A 22,545-nucleotide genomic window follows, 5' to 3' on the forward strand; every position below is an offset into this window, starting at 1 on the left:
TTTTATCCAATTGTGATATTCTCTTAAGAAACATGGAATCTATTATAAAATGTTTATTTATGTTTTTCTGAAGAATGAGAAAAACGAGTTAAGATTTTCACTTTGATGGTATGATTTAGATTTGTAGCCTATAAATGCAATACCTGTTTTCTTTATGCTCTAATATAATTAATTTGTTTCTAGATGCTGGCATCACCATCTACATCAGGTCAGCTGTCTCAGTTTGGGGCAAGTTTATACGGGCAACAAAGTAAGAATTTTGTATTTATTCTGGGATACTTTATTTAAATAGAAAAATAAGTAATTACCAAATAAAGAACAACCAGTGCTTCCTTTGTGGGTTTATTGTATGATTTAAAAGGACAGATGTTTGATTTTCAGAATTTTATTTTACTTACACAGCAAAACCTCATAATTTCAGACCTTATTGATTCTAAGGTTGCTATTACTTCAATACAGCGTAGATTGAAATTTATTTCAACATCTTTTATATCTATTTTTCTTGCAGTATTTTTGAAGAGGAATTTGCTAAACAAACTAAAAATAGATATTCTCTGTGTTTTTAATTAAAGGAAGTTAAAAGCTTTTTTTAGTTTATTTGGTTAGCTACTGTGTGTGTGTGTGTGTGTGTGCGCGCGCGCGCGCACACGCGCGTGTGTGCATGCCTGTTTACTAAGTAAGCTCATTACTTAGTGGTTTGTAAAATATTCTTTGTTTCACAAATATTTCTTAAATATATCTTCTTTTGCTTTAGCTCAGTCTGGATATAGAAACTAGATTTTTGACTCACAGTTCAATGCGTTTTCCATTATGCAAGCTTCTGTTTTTTTAAGGTGTTGTAATACTTGTAAAGCGCTTAGCACAGAGCCTAGTGCATAGTAAGTGCTCAATAAATGTCAGCTATTATTATCACATAAAATTTTTATAAAACTATAAAATATCTTCATATTTTCTCAAATTAATTTTCCAAATTGTTGCATATTAGAATGATTTTATCGTCTCTGTTAATGTCAGATCTGTTGATCTCCCATTTCCATTAATGTCATCTCTGTTAATAGAAGGGAATTAAAAGTGTAAATTTCCATCAGACATTTTAGGATAATTGAATAGCTGAAGAAGACATCTGATGACTATCTTAACCAGTTTCAAATAAAAATCAATTATTTGATTTGGAACTCTCCCAGTATAATGAAAAGCAAAGTTTTGATAGGTATCAGAATAGTTTGTCATACCACTTTACCCTTCAAATTGATTTGAAGTGGGAGGATGAAACTTATTTTGTATACAACCATGGTTTCCATTTACTTTTTTCTGTCTCTCCTTTGTGGCTTTTCTCTTTTGCTGTGGAACACAATTTTGTTAATATAGAATTAGTAGATAAAAGTTATTAACTCTATATTAACAGTTTCTCTAATTAAACTAAGAAACATATTTTTAAAGCTTACTGTATTAAAAAATGTTTATCTACAAATATTTATCCTAGTTGTTGAAGGACTATTATTAGCTAATAGTTTGTTCTGGTTACCCTGTGTTTTAGTATGGCTTTCAGCCTTCTGGTAACCCTTACTATAGAAGTATCTCGCTATTTTAAAGCTACCTTTTATTTTTTTAGAGCATCTGCAAAGAGCTTACTTTATCTTTTGGAAGATCACTGTTTATCACAACAGAAAGTAGATATGGATTGGAGAAAAATTGCATTTGAGAAACTAAGGTTATTTTATAAAGGATAATGGCAATTATTATAGTTACAATCAGCTATCTGGACTTTAAAAAATTCTGATCTAATTTTTTTAACCTACAAATATGAAATTGTAACTGGGCTAGATATGGAATGGGTAAGGTTTGAAATAGTTATATCATTGGTATGCTAGACATTTATGCCTTTGTTTTTAAGGACATACAAAGATTAATACATGAGCAAATTTATTTTCATTAGAAAAAAAATTTTTAAGGTACTCGTTTCAAAAGAAGCCATTTTCTATTGGAGTTCAGTGTATTAAATAGCTTTATTCCTATAACATTGCTGAAGCAACATTTTGAATGTATGGCTTACTCTTTTAAAATGACATTTTATGTGTTAGAGTACAGAAAAATTGAACCTTAGATCAACTGAAACTGAAATGTTTCAGTTCGGGGTGTAATTATTTCTTTCCAAGATATAGATCTAGAAGCTATAGCTAGTGGAAAAAAGAAACAGTCTGGGTTGCCAATTTCCGTCTGTTAGGAAAGACCCGAGAGGCCAAATAGGTCATTTGGCTGGTAGATAGTCTGAACAAACACCTTTTAAGACAGCAGAACACAAGCTACCATGTAGGGCTTGATGGTTAAGGTTTTATTAATTTAAGTCAGAATGGTAAAACTTAAGGGACTGACTTGGATGAAGGATGGAGAGAAAAGGTATTAGTAGGTGGGTGTAGATTAGAGATATTATTCTTACAGCAACTTATTGGTAATTGCACATTGAGATTGGTGTAACTAAAATTTCTTTTGTTTCCCAAGTGCATTGAGTCCCACTATTAACTCTGTTCAGTTGGCAAAGTTTAATTGTAATTTGTGCCCTTATAGTGTGAGATCTACTGTCTGTTGTGTGTTCTTGGTGGTTAGAAAGGTTAAGGGTGGAAGAGATACAGAAGGAAAAGTACCTTCTCTAGAAGTAAGACTCACCAAGATTAAACAAGAAAGGGAATTCCTCTTGGAATAGATACATAACTGCTTAAACTTAGATTTGGCTAGATTTGGGTGGAAGTGATTATGCAGTGCCATGAGATTGCCAGAAAATGCTGGAGCAGAGACTTACATGGTCTTTGGTTCTAGTATAGTGTGATTGTATGCAAATACATAAGGAATTTTCATCCAAGAGTTCATGTGAATACTATGCATGGAATGATAACTATAGGAACCAGTGAACATACTCTTGTATTCAAATTGTATACTGTTTCCTATTTGTTTTATTTGAGTGTATGCATAAGCTTTTAGGCACGTTAAGTCCTTACTTAACTGATAAGTTTTTCAAACTGCGACTTGGAGCAAAACTGCATATGACAAAACCAATTTTTTTTGTTCTCATCAACATTACAATGGAATGATGTTGAATGAAACAACGCTATTCAAGGACTTGCTGTATGTTGTTTTGCCTAAAATCACGGTTTCTAAGAATGATCAGTGGCATTAAGTGAGGACTTACTGTATACCTTATAGGCTTAAAGACCCACGAACTCCCAGAAGCTGTCTCCTAGATTAGGATGAATAGGAAACAAGGAATTAATTTCTCCTGGATAGTCAATGCATTGGAATTAAGTCGTTTATAGTTGCAGTTACCTTTTCTTACTACCAGCAGGATCTAGGGCCTTGCAAAATTGGAGAAAAAGGAAACTGTCATTTCCACATAGTGCTTTCTGTGTGCATATTATCTTACAGGCACATGGCTTAGCTAAATATCTGGGTGAATTCATTACACAAATTTGTATCTGAATTCCCAGAGAACCCGGGCATCTAGTTGGAAGAGGAACTAAATCTGTCTTTCTACGCGCTGGACTTCTAGCTTGAGAACAATGACATAGTCTCATGCTTCCAACAGACATTTCTTTGGCCTCCTGTTTTACCTATGTGAAGTCTGCTTGCTTCATAGAGAATGGGAGCACAGGTGGAGTGGTTCAGAAGTGATGCTATCCGCTATGTAAATAGGCGTATGACATTTTGGTTACTGTAGGAAATTATGGGACCATTGAAAAGATACTAAATGCTTGGTAATAAGTACAGAGTGCTTTGGGCTTTCTTGCGCTCTTGAACATGTGTTTTATAGTTGTGGAAGATAGGTCATGTTTATATGTAAAATATTAAATAACAGCCTATGATGCTAACATAGATTAAAAGATACCATGTGGTGAATGGTATAGACAGACTTTTAGAGAGCAAAATCTGTCTATGCCATTCTCCTTAGAGAGAACAACAACAACAACAACAAAAAAGTAAGCTATAGTGGTATGGAAAAGCTTCAAAAAGTAGGAATTAAAGTTAACAGATACTTATTGGGTCCCTACTGTACATGTTGTGCCATGCTAGATACTGCAGATGTGTGGTGTGGTAGAAGAGATCATCCTCATTTATGCCATCTCTGCATAGTGTACCTACTGCTGTGATGTTGCTGCATTATTTATTGCATGTCTTCATTGCCTTTGTATCCTCAGTACTCTGCACATGACAAGCACTCAGTAAATGTTGAATGCATGATGAACAAGGTGCAGTCTAATAGGATAAGTACACAAGTGATTTTACTACATAGTAGAGTAAGAAGTTCAGGGTTATTTGGGTATTTCATTTGAAATAGGGCACATTCAGGATGGTACGCCTGTAGACTATTTGGATATTTCAAAGGCAGGAGTAATCACCTATCTTGAAAAATGATCAAGAAAAGACTTTTCTGATGAGATTATATTTGAGATTAGCATTGAACAGACTGTGAGTAAAGTTGTTTTAGCAATGAGAATAACATCCACAGCATGGGATAGATTTAGGAATGGCATACTTTATCAGGGCGGGAAACCTGTTAGGCTGTTACATTAATTTCAGCAATAAGTACAATCTTCACATTTCTGAGAGATTTATCTCAAATCATTGCTACCTTCCAAGTTCAAGAACAGAGCTATAGAATATTTTCCTTCATAAAACATCTGTTTCCTGGTGAAAACTATCACTTCATTAGACTATCTCATTTTATCTTCACTTTTGGTATCACCTGTTGGCTTTCTTTGCATAGTTATGTCACACACACACACACACACACACACACAGAGCTAATATTTATTGAGAATTATTTACTGTATGTCAGATGCTATTTTAAGTATTTATGTGAATTAACTCGTTAAACCTTCTCAACAGCTCTGTAGAGGTTAAGGAATTTGCTAAAAGTTACACAGAATAGTAAGTAGTAGAGCCAGGATTATATTACTTTGTAAGAGAAACCATGTAAACATGAGCTGAAAACATCAGTTTCTTTTAAACCTGAATGCCATGACCCTAGAAAGCCATTGTACATAGTAGAAACTACCATTGTTAAATCCGCAGATGCCAAGAGTCTGTTGAACTAAGACATTGTGATAGAATTTATTCATTCTAATAATTATGTATTTATTGGATGCCTACAATGAATGAGGTATTATTCCAAGGTACAAGTAAGAATATGGCAAATAACACATTTCCTGTTTTTATGGAGAGAGAGAGAGAATGTTACTACTACTGCAGAAATCCAGGCAAAAAATAATAGGATGACTTGGACTACTGGAGGTGTTGAGAAGTGGTCAGATTTGGGATATTTTGTAGATAAAGCTAATGGGACTTGATGATGTAGGAGTGAAAAAAAGAGACCAAGAATGATTTCTAAGGTTTCAGACCTGCAAACCTTTGTGAATGAGTGCCACTAATTTAGAACAGAAATTTAGATTGAGGACAAGTAGAGTGTCCTTGGGAGATCCACATAGCTGTTCCACACGTAAAGATTCTGTGGCACGCCTCTAAAGATCCAGCCAGTCTCAGCTTATTCAAGCACAGCAGCAACTTCTCATAGGTGTTGAAGCCACTTAACTCCATCCATGTTTCTTGTCTCATACTTTCTTAGCACCAAGAAGGCAAAGCCTGCTCTTCCTCCAGGTATATAACTTGTCCTCATTTTCATACATCTTGTGATTCTCTCAGACTGAACTATTGTAATATTTATACCACTTGACTCCCCACAACTGCCACCACCAAATACCTGGCTAAGTCTCATACATCAGGTTTAATTCATATACTGTCTTCTGTCTCCTCCAGGAAACTTTTTCTGGTCCCAGACCCACTCTATTCGTAAGTCTGAGTTAGTGTGGTCCCTCCAACAAGCACTCAAACACTTTATATCTCCTGCATGTAAACACCTTGGTCATAGCATTTATTTACTTATTTTTTAGTAGTCTTTTGTATTTCCAGAACAAGAAGAGTGAAAGTATTCTTAATAAGGAGATAGATAGGAGTAGTAAAGGACAGATTTGAGGAAAGGAATAGGGAAAGAAGAAAGAAGATTATAAATCAGATATGTAGTATGTAAACAGTAAAATTTCAGTTAAGGTTAGAAAACATCTTTGCGTCTTAACAGAATTTTAATACTATAGAACAGTGGTTCTCAACCCTGACTGCACCCATAGATACACCTGTGGAATTTAAAAATGCCACTGCCATGATAGCCCAAAATAACAATCACAATTGAAAGGAGACCCAGAAATTAAAGTTCCCTGAATGATGCGTACATTATTAACTACCATTAAAAAGTGGAAAATTATATTGGTCGCAAAAAGGCATTGAAACAGGAGTCAATAAATTGCATCATTATCTTTATGCCTCATTACTTGTGATCTTGAGCAAGTCACTTAATGCCTTAGTGTGAGTTCTTTATTTGTAACCTACTTGGGTAATCTCTGGAGTCTTTTCTATTCTAAAATCCTTTGAATTTAATGAAGGAAATTGCTTAAGGAAATAAATTTATAGAGATGATTAGCCAGGTAAATGCAAGACAGGTTGAAGGTAAGAAGCCATTGAGATAAAGCACCATTTAGAACTGCTGTCCGTTTTAGTATGGGCGTGCCAATGAGTTTCTAGAGGAAGCTGGCTGCTTTGCAGATGGAAAAGGGGACACTTTAAGGCATCAATTAAGGACTAGTCTCTCCTGCCCCCGTAAAGATTTTAGGGGACTTCATTTAAGTATGAGTATTCAGGGATTTGGTTGCTGTGATTTTATTTTTTCATATAACATTAGTATTGTTTATCTCTAGCAAAAGATTCAATCAGGGATGACATATTTTGCCATAAGTGTTGAAGGGAGATGCTCTTAATCAGTTTGTGCAGTGGAAATAATGGAATAATTTCTTAGATCATATTCTGTAAGTGTTTCTGAAAAAATTATCAATAAAGATTTGTTTTATTTGACTGTTTAGCACCCTGCCAGATAAGAGGTAGGAAACTATTTAGAATGTGTTGATATAGCCTTCCTAATATTGTACTATTCGTTACTATCATTAGATTGAAAGAAAAATTTGACTCAGAATTATAACCTTTTAAACTTTAAAGTTTTTTATTCTTTGTAAAAAGGGGATAACTTTCTTTATAAGATGACTATAAGAAGGAAGTGAGATGAAGTACTATCTACTTTGTTGATAAATGCCCAAGAAATTTTAATTTTACTGTCCTCCCAGTCACCTGCTCATACACAAACTCATTTATACATATTTACATTTTTACCTGTTTTCGTTTTTTTATGACAAGAAAAACTCTTTGAGTTCTTTCCATTTTTCTTTTTTTTTCCTTTTTTTCAGCTGTATGTTTTATTCTTGGCATAGTATTTTAGAGATGCTTTTTGTGATTGTTTCTAATTATACGAGACATTGGATTTTTTTCCCCGACCCTATTTAGTTGTGATAGTTTGACTCAAGCATCTCAAAGTTAGTGACTTAGTATATTTAGTTTCCTAAAAGCAAATCTTTATATTTACCTATCCAATGCCATTAATTCTTTATGTTTTAATTTTTCAAATAAATTTAAAGTACTCAGTAATTAAGTATTCAGGGGTTCATGATCCAATTTGATGTACTCTTTTTGGATCTTTTTATACTACTTCAACAAAATGATACTTAGACTTTTTGAATTTATTAGCTGTTTTTGTGAAGATTAATTTTAGAAAGCTAAACTTAAACATTGAAAGTAAGTTACTTTATTCCATACAGTGTCTGTCCAGTTTTAGCACTATAAATCAGTTCAAGGATGCCAATCCGTAATTGACCAAATAGCCTTACCATTCTTGTTTTCTTCTCCAGTTTTTTTTTTTTTTTTTTTTTGCCAGTGTTCAGATAACTTCCAATCTCTAAAATATTTCTGAAATTATAAATTTGTATGATACAGCATAGAGTAACACATGTATGTGGAGACTTGAAGGAGTCAGATTTCAGTGAGCCTTTTGTAGGGCTTAATGATTATTAAAAGGGGTCCAGAAGGGCACTTGATTTTTAGAAAGTATATGTTTATGGTGGTGAATGTGTAGAGAGGGTGAAAAAGTAAAGGAAAAGGAAAAGAAGAAAGAAAATTGATAGGTATGAAGAAGAGAGAGAAAGAAAATGGGAGGGAAGAGAGCAAGACGTGAACATTAGCAAAAAGATCAAGGGAAACATATTCAAAAGGGAAAAAGAAAGCAGGGGGAAAATATGTTAGAGGTGTTGCAATTAGTATGGACTCACAGGGGTGCCAATCGAGAGTTGACAGAATTGTGTTGGGCTCCAGTAGTGCTGCTATTAAAGTACATTAGGAGCTAAGAGATCTAAATTCTAGTCCTAGTTCTTTGTGTTGCCATGGAGAACTCAGTTAACTCATCAGGCTAAGGTTCCTTACCTGTCTGTAAAATGGGAACGTTGAACTAGGTGATCTTTAAGATCCCTTCCAGCTCTAAAATTGTATGACATATCTTGGTGTTCAATAACTGTGGGAAACACATTCCTGAGGAAAATTGCAGCTCTAGCTGACTTCAAGACAGCATGTTTAGGGAGTAGGATGGATGTAAGCTCCCTCAGGGTAGGGGCCTTTTCTATTGTGTTCACTGCTGTATCCCCAGCAGCTAGCACAGTGCTTGTTGTATAGTAGGCATTCATTAAATGTTTGTTGAGGCCGGGCACGGTGGCTCACGCCTATAATCCCAGCACTTTGGGAGGCCGAGGCGGGTGGATCACGAGGTCAAGAGATCGAGACCATCCTGGTCAACATGGTGCAACCCCGTCTCTACTAAAACTACAAAAAATTAGCTGGGCAAGGTGGCGCGTGCCTGTAATCCCAGCTACTTAGGAGGCTGAGGCAGGAGAATTGCCTGAACCCAGGAGGCGGAGGTTGCGGTGAGCCGAGATCACGCCATTGCACTCCAGCCTGGGTAACAAGAGCGAAACTCTGTCTCAAAAAAAAAAAAAAAATGTTTGTTGAATGAATAATGTGAAAAGTATCATGTTGGTGGCTTGTTATGAATACACATAGAAAGCTTCAGAGAAAAATGGTGTGCTTTAGGGAGGGAAAAGACTGATTTCTTCTGAAGAAATTTTAAGCAGGCTGATTTTTAATCTCTTATTCTGCCTTATTTTGTCCCAGATTCAGAGAAAGTGGCTACAGGTAGTGGTATTCTCATAGTCAAAAAACTTAGAGTGACTACAGACATATATAACAGTGTACATGTAATCTAGGCCAGTTCCCTTCAAGTGCCTTACAGAAATGCACAACCAAGCTTGGGTCTTCATGGAAGCTGAGTGAAAAGTATATATATAAAATATATTAGGTATATTGAATTATATTGATGGGATTCATTCCGTGGAGAGGCAGTTAGGCTACAAGCTGAGAATACCGGCTGTCAAATTCAAGATATCGATCAGTGAGATCTTTGCTAACCACTGCTATCCCTAGGTTAGAAGGTGAAACATTATTATGCCAAAAGATAAAATCACCTTAAATCCCTAGCACTGAAGTTGTCTATTCGCTGATTAGCTCTCACTCTATCTTATCAATTTTATTTAATCTCCAGTTCAGAATAAGTTTGGTTGATGAAGCAGACTAGAAATAGCTCTAAAAAGCATGGGTCAGGAAGATGGAGGAAAGGAGGAGGCATTCGTAGACAGATATGACAGCATAAGTGATAGCTGTACTTCTTGACTTTGAAACAAAGGAGAAAAAATAAACATAGAACATTAGCTGTTTATGATAATTGTCAGTTATTAAATATATTTCCTATGATCTGAATAAAAAGGAAATATACATTTTAAAAATAAGTTTATCCAAAGTGGTTATTTTTGTTTTGTTTTATATCTGAATGGTAAAACTGTCAGTAGTCTTTAAAAATAAATAAATAAACCTATCATAATGTATAGCCCATCCCTGAATCTGGCTCCAGGGGTACTAGATAAATACAGAGCCATTATATTTTGACATCTTTTTAAATATTTTAAAATTTTGTCTTTTATAGCTACGTCAGTTTGAGTTTTTTTAACCATTGCTGGCATTTTGTCGGGTTTGTAAAAATGGTAACGTTGAGAATTATGTATAAATAGTAAAGTGGCTTTTTCTAAAATGTATTTTTAAAGGATCATATAAAATTAAAGCTACTTCAGCAAAGCGGGGTTAAGTACCTTTCTGTATACATCAGTTATGAATAAAGAGATAAAAACACATGATTGTAAAATTTCATAATGGCCTCTTTTATATAAAAATGTACATATGTGCAAATAGGCCTTTAAGAAATTTTAGATCAATATCCATTCATAATATTGTAACTTGTTAGTCATTGACATACTTTATAATGAAATCAAAATATGAAAAAATATAGGAATATGAAAGAAATACCTATTCATAATATTAAATTTCAGACCAGAACATATTTTTTGTTAAAATCAGAGCTTATTTGGAGTGAATCGAATATATCCATTTAGAATTTGCGTATTATGCTAGGTCATTAAAAGTGTCTTAAATTGCCAACTCCAGAAGATGGATAACAATTTCATTCCTGATGGCAATGAATTTCCTTCTTCTGAATTTTTTTATTAGGTGCACTAGGCCTTCCAATGAGGGGGATGAGCAACAATACCCCTCAGTTAAATCGCAGCTTATCACAAGGCACTCAGTTACCGAGCCACGTCACGCCAACAACAGGGGTACCAACAATGTCACTTCACACGCCTCCATCTCCAAGCAGGTATTTATTGATGGACCAGAATATTTTCCAAAATGTGTCTTGGTAGAGTAAGCAAACTTTTAACTTTTTAATAAGGTAATTAATTATTTGATTTTCTGGTTCAGTGCCTTTCACTGAGGAAGAAAATACCTATGTTCATTTTATTTCTGTGCAAATTGTTAAGTATAGTACACGTGGTTTTTATACTAAAGCTCGTATACTGGTTGTCAGTGGGGTGGATATCAAGGGTCAGTCACTTCCTGGGGAGCTTTTTCAAAAGGCACCTATCTTCCTGAAAAGAATATGTGCAATTTAAAATTCCTCACCAGATATTTGTGATCATTGCTCACCGCACATCTATTGCTCTAATGACCATAAAGTAAAACAGGTGACATAGACTTTGCATTTAATATGCAAAGGATAGAATGATATGCCTTTGAAATGAAATTATGCTAAATATGTGTGTGAAGTACATTTATATTTTATGTCATAGTCACACCAATAGTTCTCTCATCTTAGATACCACCTTATATCAGTTGCACTATAATTTGCCCTTTCTTGTTTGTTTACTTTGATTTTTCTTTTCAAAGAGCTAGAATGACTAAAGAATTAATAAAAATTAGAACTGCAATTTGAAAGCATGTTTGAGATTCTAGGATAGGACCAATTGATTATTTATAGAGAATTTTAATGAGTGATTATAGAGAGCTTATTTAGTATAATGGACTTCTTTTTCAGGGGTATTTTGCCTATGAATCCTAGGAATATGATGAACCACTCCCAGGTTGGTCAGGGCATTGGAATTCCTAGCAGGACAAATAGCATGAGCAGTTCAGGGTTAGGTAGCCCCAACAGAAGCTCGCCAAGCATAATATGTATGCCAAAGCAGCAGCCTTCTCGACAGCCTTTTACTGTGAACAGGTAAGATGTTTATTGATAATGTGTATAATTGTCTTTCTGGGTATCCTCGGATTTGCCTTTTCATATTTTCACTTTGTTCTTGAGGTGTGGCTTCTCTCTAATAAGTGTGTTTCATCATGCATTTATGTCCAAAGATTACCCATGACAAAGTGATACATTTTCTTGAAAATCAGTTTGATTTTGGAAAGCACATTAAAACTTTTTGTTGTTGTTGTTGTTGTTGTTAGAAAAGGATTGTTCTTGGATCGCCACCAGGCAAAGTTTAGTTGATATGTTCTTTCTTTATAAAATGAGTTGATTACCTGTGTGGTAAGAGTTCTAGGCTTATGAATAGAACTGGAGATGTGTTTGACTATTACTACTTTGCTTTAGTTATACTTTGAATACCTTTTTAAGTAAGATTTGGTTTTGTGCTTTGGAGACTTACCAACCAAAGACTTTTAAGATCACATCTATAGTATTTGAAAACAGTGTGATGTTTAGGGATTCAAAACAAAAGCTTGGGTTTTTGTACTTCTTTAGTTCTTTTTGCACTGTCTGTTGCATATACTTTGCAAATAAGAAGAGTTACTCATTTTTTTAGGATTTTTCAAGCTGTTTGTATGAGAATTATGTCTGAAATATAAGACTTTCTTGCAAAAGTAGTATTTAAGCTTAATTGCCTACATGTATATATGTATTTTTAAATGGAGAAATGTAGGGACAAAAATGACCTTGATCTAGTTGTTATCATCATACCTATTTGATTCATTTTCTTCCATCTACTAAAATCTGAATTAAAATAGGTTTAGCACATTTACTGTTTAATCTTTATTCCATAAACTCCAGTTTTTGCTTTTATTTAGATATTTATAATTGTATTGCTCTTTTAAAGTTATTTGTGAAGGGTTATCAAAGTGAAAGGTTTTCAAAATTCTCATCTCCTTGATAGCTTTCTAACCTTTTATCTTTATCATATCTTTGTACATTCTCATAATATTGGGCATTGAATGTATATATCAATTTTTACCTTTCCATATTTTTCACATTTTGTTACTAAAATATACTTTGCTTAAATTGTCAATGTAACATGGATCTCTAAAACCCTGCTTATTTCTACTATTGACAAATTGTATTTATTATAAAATGTTTTCATCTCTGAGCACTTATTCCATGTTTGATGGTACCTGTAATAGCATCAGCAATTCTAATATGCTATTAAACAAAAATTTCCATTGACTTTCTGGCTCTTCTCTAGAGTGTTTGTTGTTTTGTCAGCTGCGTGTTTTATCAAAAAATTGTTTTGCTATAGTTTTATAGATTTAGTCAAAACCCAATGAACCCTGTCATCTTCAAACAGATTAACCCTGCTTATAACAGTGATACACTAAGTGCCTTTTATTGGAAGAATATTTGACATGAAAAACATGTGGTTTCATTGTTGAATCTACATTAACAATTCCTATTGACACTCTTAATTATTTGGCCTTGCTCTAGGTTCAGCCTCATTTGTTTTTTTTCTTCACATGCTTAGTCTTGTACAAAAAAGGAAGGCAGGCATTTGTAACTATTTGCAAAATACAGTTGTGCGTTAAATTCAAAATTTGGGACAGTATAGACTGTTTTCGTTTAAGTGTATGAAAGGTAAAATGTAGATAAGAATGATGTATTTTTGAACATTGAATTCAATTTTAAAAAGCACCATTCAGTTCAGGTTAACTACATATTTATTGAGTATCTATTATGTCTTCCTGAACACTAAAGGGCAGAGGACACAGAGAGGACTTTGACATGGTAGGAATATGACATAAACTCCTCTGTCCATAAGGATTTTATATTCTAGTTAGGAAAGAAGGACACTATATGAGAGAAGATCTGTTATGAAAAGCAACAGTTTCAAGCTTTACCAGTAAAAAAGAAAAACAGCTGTTTAGCAAGAATAACCTTAACACTAACCTGTATATTTTTTAGGTTAGGTAATTCAGCTATCCAGTAAGTTGGCTTTTCAAGTTCACAAAATGGTGTCCTGAATCTGTTTTTCTCAAGGTTCATATATAAATTCTTGAGTTTTTGTTTTTTAACTAATCTGCTTAAAATGTTCTGGTTCTCATTTGTTCATGGAAGGGCTTTAGAGAAGTTTTCAAGTAAAGATAATAGACTCAGCAAAATAATATTAGTATTGGTTTTGAAACATTGTTATTTTATATGAGGAGACCAAAAATATACACTTTTGTTTTTTTTCATCTGAAAGTTAGTGTTCTTACTGTATATCTAAAACTATTTTCTATGTACCCAGTATGTCTGGATTTGGAATGAACAGGAATCAGGCATTTGGAATGAATAACTCCTTATCAAGTAACATTTTTAATGGAACAGGTAAGCTTATTCTGGAGCTAGTACCCTACAAAAAATATGATAGATTTATGAAATATAAAGCAATTCAACATACTGGTCTTTAAATACTGTAGGATTTTTTATTGTGTTAGATGGTAGATTTTAATTCAGTGAGAAATAGGAATAGGATTTAATACAGTGAATAGTTGAGAGATATGTAAATATATATTTTTTTACTTGGCAGGGTAACAGTAATTTCTGTTATAACATCAGAATTATTAACACCTAGAGAGAGCCTGCGCATTAACTTAGTTCGTATTTATGCCTCAAAATCTTTTGCTTCAAAGCTTTTGCTATCCTCAGTCCTGCCACTGTGAGAACTATAGCTTAGACTAGGTTGGGTGATATGACATTCTGGCTATAGAGATTCAGATTGAAGAGAACCTTTAAAATTGTATGGATCACTTGTATTTTTTCTTAGTTTTAATAATACTAATTTTGGCATTTAACCTTTATGAATTATTGATCCAGTTTTATGTATAAAATTTAGTTACATGGAAAACCAACTCTGATTTTGCTAGTAAAACAATTCCTGCAGTCTTTTGGTTTATTTCTTTTATCAACTGCTTCAGATAGAAGAGAACAGGAAGCTTTGTTGCTATTTTGCTTTAGGTTTTACCCTCTCCACCCTACAGACCCTTTCCTGACAAAGGAAATAAAGGATGTTATGATCATAGGAGCAAAAATGAACAGCATTATTGGGAGAGAATTAAATGTAAAGGAAGTGGAAGGTAAAAGATTTGCTCACTGAAATGGAGCGTATGTAGAGGCGAGAGAAGATTTAATAAGGAAATGTCATTTGTAGCTATGAGCTTTTAATTTCTAAATGTTAATGTATGCTCAGCAGCATAGATTAATCACAGAAGATTAAAAGCTTTGATAAACCAAATTTTAGCATTTATATATAAAATTTTAGCATTTGTATATGGTAGCTTGTGTTCAAGATACAGTATGAAATATTATATTCCATTGTTTCTAAAATGTACATTTCTTCATACTTTAATGTCTTTGAAATCAGGTTGCATCTGCATATCATAATTTAATTGCAGTTTTTTTCCTAAATGTGACACAAAGTAAAAGTAAAGATGTCTGCCAGTGCCATCTTACATTCTGCATTATGGTTTTAAACAGTGCTATAAAACTTGAGAATTATTTTTTAAATTCTATTTTCACTAAGCATATTTTATGCTAGGAAAATTCCATCTTGGAGGACCTAAAGATATGTATTAAAAGTTAATATATATTCAAAATGTATAATTGATTTATAATCAAAGAATTTAAGAAATTGTATAGAAACAGGATATAAATTTTTTATAGTCATTCAAGTGATTTTTTTTTTAAATTCTTAAACTGCAGAAACAAATTTATAAACTGCAGTTTTTGTAAACAGTAGGAAAGAATAATTTGTCCTTTACCCTTGTAATTTGAAATTGTCACCTGTCTTTGAATGTTAATAGATTAATGGTGTCTGTTGTTTTTCTGTCGGCGAAGTAATCTTGAAATAACAGTTGCTGTTTGAGATTCTTTCCATTGTGAGATTTGGAGAAAACTAAAAATTAATTGGGAAATGGCAAAATAAATTGAAAATGGTGAAACAAAAATTAAAGAAAAGCTATAGCGCAGGCTAAAAGGAAGGTAGAAAATTTTCTTCAAAAATTAAGAATGCAAGGTTATAAGAATACTAAAAAGTTAAGAAACTGAGGTGTTTAAAATAGACAAAGTAGACAAGTTAAATTTTAATTTATAAAGGAAGCCGGCTGATTGTTTTAATTAAAATGAACTAAAATACATTTAATTTATTTTGTATATATTTATTGAGCGCCTACTGTGTAATAGGTAATAAAAACTTCTGGGCTTTGTATCATATTTCTATATTTCCTACCCATTTACTGTATATGAGAATGAACCCTACTGCCACCTTGCTTGTACCCCACCCTCAAAACACACACGTTCATATATGAAAGCAATCACATGCAGGTGGAAGTCCTCAGGGCTTCTGCTTCACTGCCTGTGCCTTAGCTATCTTTCTGGCCATTTGCAGGAGGTACTATCATTGTTACCTTTTGTGTGTAACTGAAGCTTCATGCATTCTAGATACAACTTCCATCTGAGCATAATGAAAGGACCAGTTGTACAGTAACAATCGCCCTCTTGTTAGCTAACAAGCTATAATTTTAGGTTACCATATTCCACTGGGGAAATACATACTTTTTATTCTCTTTGTTATATCTCTAGGATTTGGGGTTTTTATTATGCTGATTGCATATTGCTTTGCTAAATTGTTCATGAAATTCTTTGACATGAATTCAGCCTGCACTGTCTTTTGAGCACCAGTGTACACCTAGTACAGTGCCGTGCATTATTTAGGAAGAACGCAGTCATTTTGAATTATATTATAGTTGGTTTTTATAATCTCTTAAAAAATATTTGTAGAATCAATAACCAATGTTCTTTCTTATTATTTAGATGGAAGTGAAAATGTGACAGGATTGGACCTTTCAGATTTCCCAGCATTAGCAGACCGAAACAGAAGGGAAGGAAGTGGTAACCCAACTCCATTAATAAACCCCTTGGCTGGAAGAGCTCCTTATGGTAATTAAGCTTTTTAATGATGGCCAATGGGAAGTTGCCATTGTGTATGCCCACACACATGCATTTACATGTACATATACATATGCTTGTATGTGTACACATATATGTTTGCATTTTCTAATTAGGTTAGTCTAATTTTTTTCAGAATTGATATATTAAAAGTGATTTTTCTTCCCAGAATACCATGGTAGCAAAGTTAAATGGGAAAACTTTGTACAGAAACCCAAGAGGAACTCCTCATTGGTATTCAGAAGTTATTTTCTTCTGTTATCCCTGTCATAGTTTACCTTAAGTGATTTATTTTTTGGTCTGCCTTTTCTCTTGTTAATTGATCACACATTTTTCAAAAGAATATATTCCTGGTGATTAATAATGACTGACTACATTGAAGATGTTTTTCTGAGCCAGGGTTTCTCAGCCTCCACACTATTGACATTTGGGCCAGGTAATTCTTTGTAGAGAGGAGATGTTGGGGGGCTATTGTGTTTATATAGCATGTTAAGCACCATTCCTGGCCTCAGCCTACAAGATGCCAGTAGCACCCTCTGTTTCTATCCCCCACAACCCCTATTGTGACAGACAACAATATTTTCAGACATTGACAGATGTCCTCTGGGGGAAAAATAATTGCCCCTTTTGAAAACCACTTCTCGTGGGTCATGTATAGCCTATGCAAACTCTTGGTCTCCATTAATATTCTTCATCACTCTTTTCACCATCTCTGATAAGAGATTTGGCTAATCAAGGATAAACAGAAATAAAGGAGGGGAAACATATGCAATAACAATAAAACAATTTAGACAAAATTCTATGACAGCAATGTAGCTATACTATTTTTATCACATATTTTTTTTTCTTTTGGGAAAACCTGATAGAGACCAGTAACGAAACAGTGAATTTAGAAGAATCGGTTTATCAGTTATTCTAAGATAGAATTTGATCACATTTTCAACCAAGAAGGATATCTGTGCCATTCAGATAGGAATACAAGTAACAATATATGAAGAAGGGAAAAATTTATTGTTTATATTCGAAAGTTTCCAAATTAGTGTCCCCAAAATAACAAAAAATGATCTGCCCTGGAAGTTGAGTACCTAGCTACTTGATTCTCAGTTCAGACTCTAATGTTTTTAACCTTTCCTCATAGGTCCATTTTTTCATCCCTTTAATCATTCCCGTTGCTCTCCTTGGACCATCTCTAGTTTCTCCATATCGTTCTTGAATTGTGGAGCCCAAAACTGGATATTGTTCTCCAATAAGGGCCTGACTAATGCCAAGTATAGTGGGAGGATTATTTCCCAGTTCTTGCATGTTTTACATCTATAACATGGAGTCCAAGAAAATCTGAAATAATATGGAGTTGTTTTATAATTGATTGCAATTTGCTCACTCTGTAAGTCACTTTCTAGTAGAATACTGACATATTCTTGTAAATTTTATTTTGTTCATTTGTATTTGACAGTTAACCTGGTATTTATAATATCTAGTCAAATATTTAAATAAAATGAGCTTTTAAACCAAAATTGTTAACAATTATTCCAATATCAAATTATATTTTTAAGCACCTATGTATGACATTAGATTTACAGGATTACCATTGATTTCCCTTGTATTATTTTGTATGTTGACTTATTAATCAGTAAATGAAAATTTAGTTCATCATTGTTACCCTGGATACTAATTTTTGAAATATGCTTTCATAGCATTTAAAAAAAAAAAAAACCTTTTGGTGTCTTAACATGAGGAAAGTTAACTTTATAATCTGTAGCAAAATATCATAAATATCAATTGCAATTCTCCGGATTATTTTCATTACATAGTTGGAATGGTAACAAAACCAGCAAATGAACAATCCCAGGATTTCTCAATACACAATGAAGATTTTCCAGCATTACCAGGCTCCAGCTATAAAGATCCAACATCAAGTAATGATGACAGTAAATCTGTAAGTAACTGAGAATTGTGTATGTGAGTGATGTAGTTTTTTCCCTTCAGATTTCTCTTATATTAACAGTTACTTACTAAATACTATTACACAACTGTTTTATCTTGATATCTGTAATAATCTAACTTCTGAAGAATGTGGAAAAGCTTTATAACTTAGAAGATAGCCTATTTTTTTCCTATTTCATATAGGTTTGCAAATTTCTGTTGAACTTCTCAGAGTTAATTTAGACTTTTATTGTAGTCCCTGTCAGCTGGATCCCATGAAGTTTGATAATATAGCCTTCTAAGGAGCTGTGTTTTTCTTGAGTAAGTTTTCTCCTTGAAGAATTTATACACATTTTTATACCTGTGTTGATTCAACCAACTCAGCTTCTTCTTTCTGACTTAACAGATATGTTTATTTCTTCCACATTTCACTGAAAATAGCTTTTCTTTGTGTGTGATGGGAGTTTATATATTATTAAAATAATTGATAAAGAAGATTGTTTGGTAAGAATTAAGTATAAAGTTTTAAAGCTTATATGTTCTGATTTATCTTGGAGGTAGCTTTGGTGATTTTAGGTAATGTACTATATTTAGTTTCTCTTTTAACATGAAAGCATTGAGGAGTGTAACTTCAAGTGTATCCCAAAGCATAAAGATCTGAGAAAAAGATAGATTTTTTTTTTCTGTGACTGAAGATCTGAGATAAATAAGAACATTTTCCCTTGATTTCTTTTTCTTTAAATACTCAAATGTGGATGATATAGGATTTATTTGTATACCATGGAACAATGATGGAAACAATTTTCTATAGAACTTGAAAAACAGGTAATAATTTACTACAGATTTAAATGTAATAAAGAATGAATAGCAAGGTATTAATATATGAATTTGAATTTGTATACTTAACAAATTTTAATGTCACATTTAATTTTTTTCATGCTAGAATTTGAATACATCTGGCAAGACAACTTCAAGTACAGATGGACCCAAATTCCCTGGAGATAAAAGTTCAACAACACAAAATAATAACCAGCAGAAAAAAGGGATCCAGGTGTTACCTGATGGTGGGACTCTAGAAATATGTCAAAGATATTACAGAATGCTTTTTTTTTTTTTAACTTTTCCTCAAAAATAAAAGCAACTGTGTTTTTCCTTCCTAGGTCGGGTTACTAACATTCCTCAAGGGATGGTGACGGACCAATTTGGAATGATTGGCCTGTTAACATTTATCAGGGCAGCAGAGACAGACCCAGGAATGGTACATCTTGCATTAGGAAGTGACTTAACAACATTAGGCCTCAATCTGAATTCTCCTGAGTAAGTTTTTTTCTGTATTTCCATGTCTGTATGTAATACCTCCCTTCAGACCTCCAGTTTTTTTTTGTTTTGGAGAGAGTCTTACTCTATCGCCAGGCTGGAGTGCAGTGGTGCAATTCTGGCTCACTACAACTTGCATTTTCTGGTTTCAAGCAATTCTCCTGCCTCAGCCTCCAGAGTAGCTGGTACTACAGGCACACACCACCATACCTGGCTAATTTTTTTTTAATTTTTAGTAGAGATGGGGTTTCACCATGTTGGCCAGGATGGTCTCAATCTCTTGACCTCATAATCTGCCTGCCTTGGCCTCCCAAAGTGCTGGGATTACAGGCGTGAGCCACCGTGCCCGGCCGAGACTTCCAGTTTGTAATATCACATCATCAAGTTATCTCACCTACTGCTACTTACTGTAATCTACTGATTCTCTGGGTCATTTCCTCTCATATTAGCTCTTAGGTCACTGTCACTCTGCAGTATTCCTTTTATAATTTGGCAGTTTGTGTGTGTGTGTGTCCTAAAATCTCAGCTCTGAATTTCTTTCCTCCAGGAATTTCTGTCTTGTAGTATACTTCAACAACTCCTTTAGTTATCCTTTTGACCTAGTCATTATTAGTAACTGTAATCTCTCAATTTTAAAATCTGTCCTCTTGTGCTTTCTGACTTCCACTTTCTATTTTCTATTTCTCTTATTCTAGTACTGTGACTTCTATAATCATTTGACTCCATTGGGACCTTCAATCTATGAATTCTTCTGTGTTTTAACTGTTCTTCCATATCCCTCTCCCTCTTCCCCCTTCCTCTGTGATCATCTCCCTTCTTACCCAAGAAATTCTGTGGTCAGTCATAATTATTCATTTGCATATCCCATAGCTACTTTGCCATTTTCTCGTGTTGTTATACTTGGATGGCAAAATCGACAATACTGTTTGTTAATGCCTATTTCATTCCTGGCGTGTGTATCCCATTGTGTAGCTACGGACTCCTGCTAGAGAAAAACACATGACATTACTGCCTAGTCTTTCTTTATATTCATGCCCAGGAACGTGAAAAGTAGGCTCTTAATTATACCAGGGATTATTACACCTTGCATGCTTAGTCCATTTACTCTTTTGCTCTCTTATGCAACTATTGTATACTTCTGCACCTCCTAATACTTTTTCTCCTTGTTCTTACTATCAAATGATGATCTTGCTTTTCACTTCTACTGTACTAAGAAAGATGGAAGCAATCAGAAGAGCACATTTACCACAGTCCAACCACCAAATCTAACTACCTACAGCCATCTGCATCTACGTTATTCTTGTCTTCCACCCTATTACCATAATCGACCCATGTGTTCTACTTAAAACTTCTGTTGAAAACTCAGAAACATGACTCTAACAGATTTTCACACTTTGTCAGGTCATTTTCCTCAACATAGAAATACACTGTTACTTCTCCCGTCTTAAAAGAAAATCTTCCTTTGATCCAACCTCCTCTGTAAGTTACTTTCTTATTTCTTGATTTCCTTTTGAAGCAAAACTTTTCAAAGAGTCATCTCCATTTCTTCAATTTGGTCTTCTTCCATTCTCTGGTAAGCCCATTTCAGTCAGGATTTTGTCCCTGCCACTTACATTAAAGCTGCTTTTATCAAGGTTACCAAATAGCTTCCATGCTATTAAATTCAGTGGTCACTTGGAGGATCTCTTGCCCCTTGATACACATTCTTGTACTTGAATTTGAGAGCACCATTCTTACCTAATCCTCACTTGTACTTGAATTTGAGAGCACCATTCTTACCTGATCCTCACTGGTTGGTCTTTTTCAGTTTCCTTTGCTGCTACCTCTTCCTTTTCTTCTTGACCTCTTTGTGTCATTCCTCTTCTCTATATTTACATCCTTGATGATCTTTTCTAGTCTTTTCTCGTCTTATATATATATTGAGGAATTCCAAACATAGATTTCCATTCCATACTTCTGAGTTTGAGATTTCTACATTCAATTGCCAATTAAATATTTCTTAAATGATCGTGTCCCAACCTGTTCTGTCTGCAGCCTTTCCAATCTGTCAGTGGTAACTCTGTAGTTCCAGAAGCTTGACATTATTCTTAACTCCTCTTTCTTTTATACCCCATAATAGTCTTTTCCCAAAATATATAAGAATCTGATCAAAACTCACTACTTTTTTTTTTGAGACTGTCGCCAGGCTGGAGTGCAGTGGCGCAATGTCGATTCACTGCAACCTCCGCCTCCTGAGTTCAAGTGATTCTTCTGCCTCATCCTCCTGAGTAGCTGGCACCACAGGCACATGCCACCATGCCCGGCTAATTTTTGTATTTTTAGTAGAGACGGGGCTTCACCATGGCCAGGATGGTCTTGATCTCTTGACTTCATGATCTGCCCGCCTTGGCCTCCCAAAGTGCTGGGATTACAGGTGTGAGGCACCGCGCCCAGCCAGCTCACTACTTTTAACTGCTACCACACTCGTTTGAATCATTCTCTTACCTGAATACTCCATTAGCCAGTCACTGGATGTCCCTGATTATTCTTATACCCCTGCCCATACATTCTCTTCATATAGCAGCCAATTCAATCCTTTTTAAATAACTTACTCCTCTGCTTAGTACCCAGTAAGAGTTTGTGGTTTCATTATGATTAAAATCCCCAAATCTTTCTTTTTCTTTTCTTTTTTTTTTTTTTTTTTTTTTTTTTTTTTT

General features: G+C 34.1%; 1 protein-coding gene across 9 annotated transcripts in view; it reads left to right on the plus strand.

Annotated features, from left to right (window-relative positions):
- CNOT2 (CCR4-NOT transcription complex subunit 2) overlaps window positions 1-22,545 on the plus strand; it is a 108,817-nt gene that overhangs the window by 71,823 nt on the left and 14,449 nt on the right. For 8 of the 9 annotated variants that reach the window (XM_032295580.1, XM_032295637.1, XM_032295605.1 and 5 more), the window contains 8 exons: window positions 184-250; window positions 10,588-10,735; window positions 11,453-11,635; window positions 13,911-13,990; window positions 16,475-16,600; window positions 18,421-18,545; window positions 19,476-19,596; window positions 19,693-19,849. In XM_032295580.1, the coding sequence (XP_032151471.1) occupies window positions 184-250; window positions 10,588-10,735; window positions 11,453-11,635; window positions 13,911-13,990; window positions 16,475-16,600; window positions 18,421-18,545; window positions 19,476-19,596; window positions 19,693-19,849 (1,007 nt within the window). The remainder of the gene's footprint in view (window positions 1-183; window positions 251-10,587; window positions 10,736-11,452; window positions 11,636-13,910; window positions 13,991-16,474; window positions 16,601-18,420; window positions 18,546-19,475; window positions 19,597-19,692; window positions 19,850-22,545) is intronic. The other variant, XM_032295645.1, reaches the window with a different exon arrangement.

The sequence above is a fragment of the Sapajus apella genome, unplaced genomic scaffold (genome assembly GCF_009761245.1).
Source record: "Sapajus apella isolate SASKATOON/1434 unplaced genomic scaffold, GSC_monkey_1.0 scaffold2, whole genome shotgun sequence".
Taxonomy (NCBI): domain Eukaryota; kingdom Metazoa; phylum Chordata; class Mammalia; order Primates; family Cebidae; genus Sapajus; species Sapajus apella.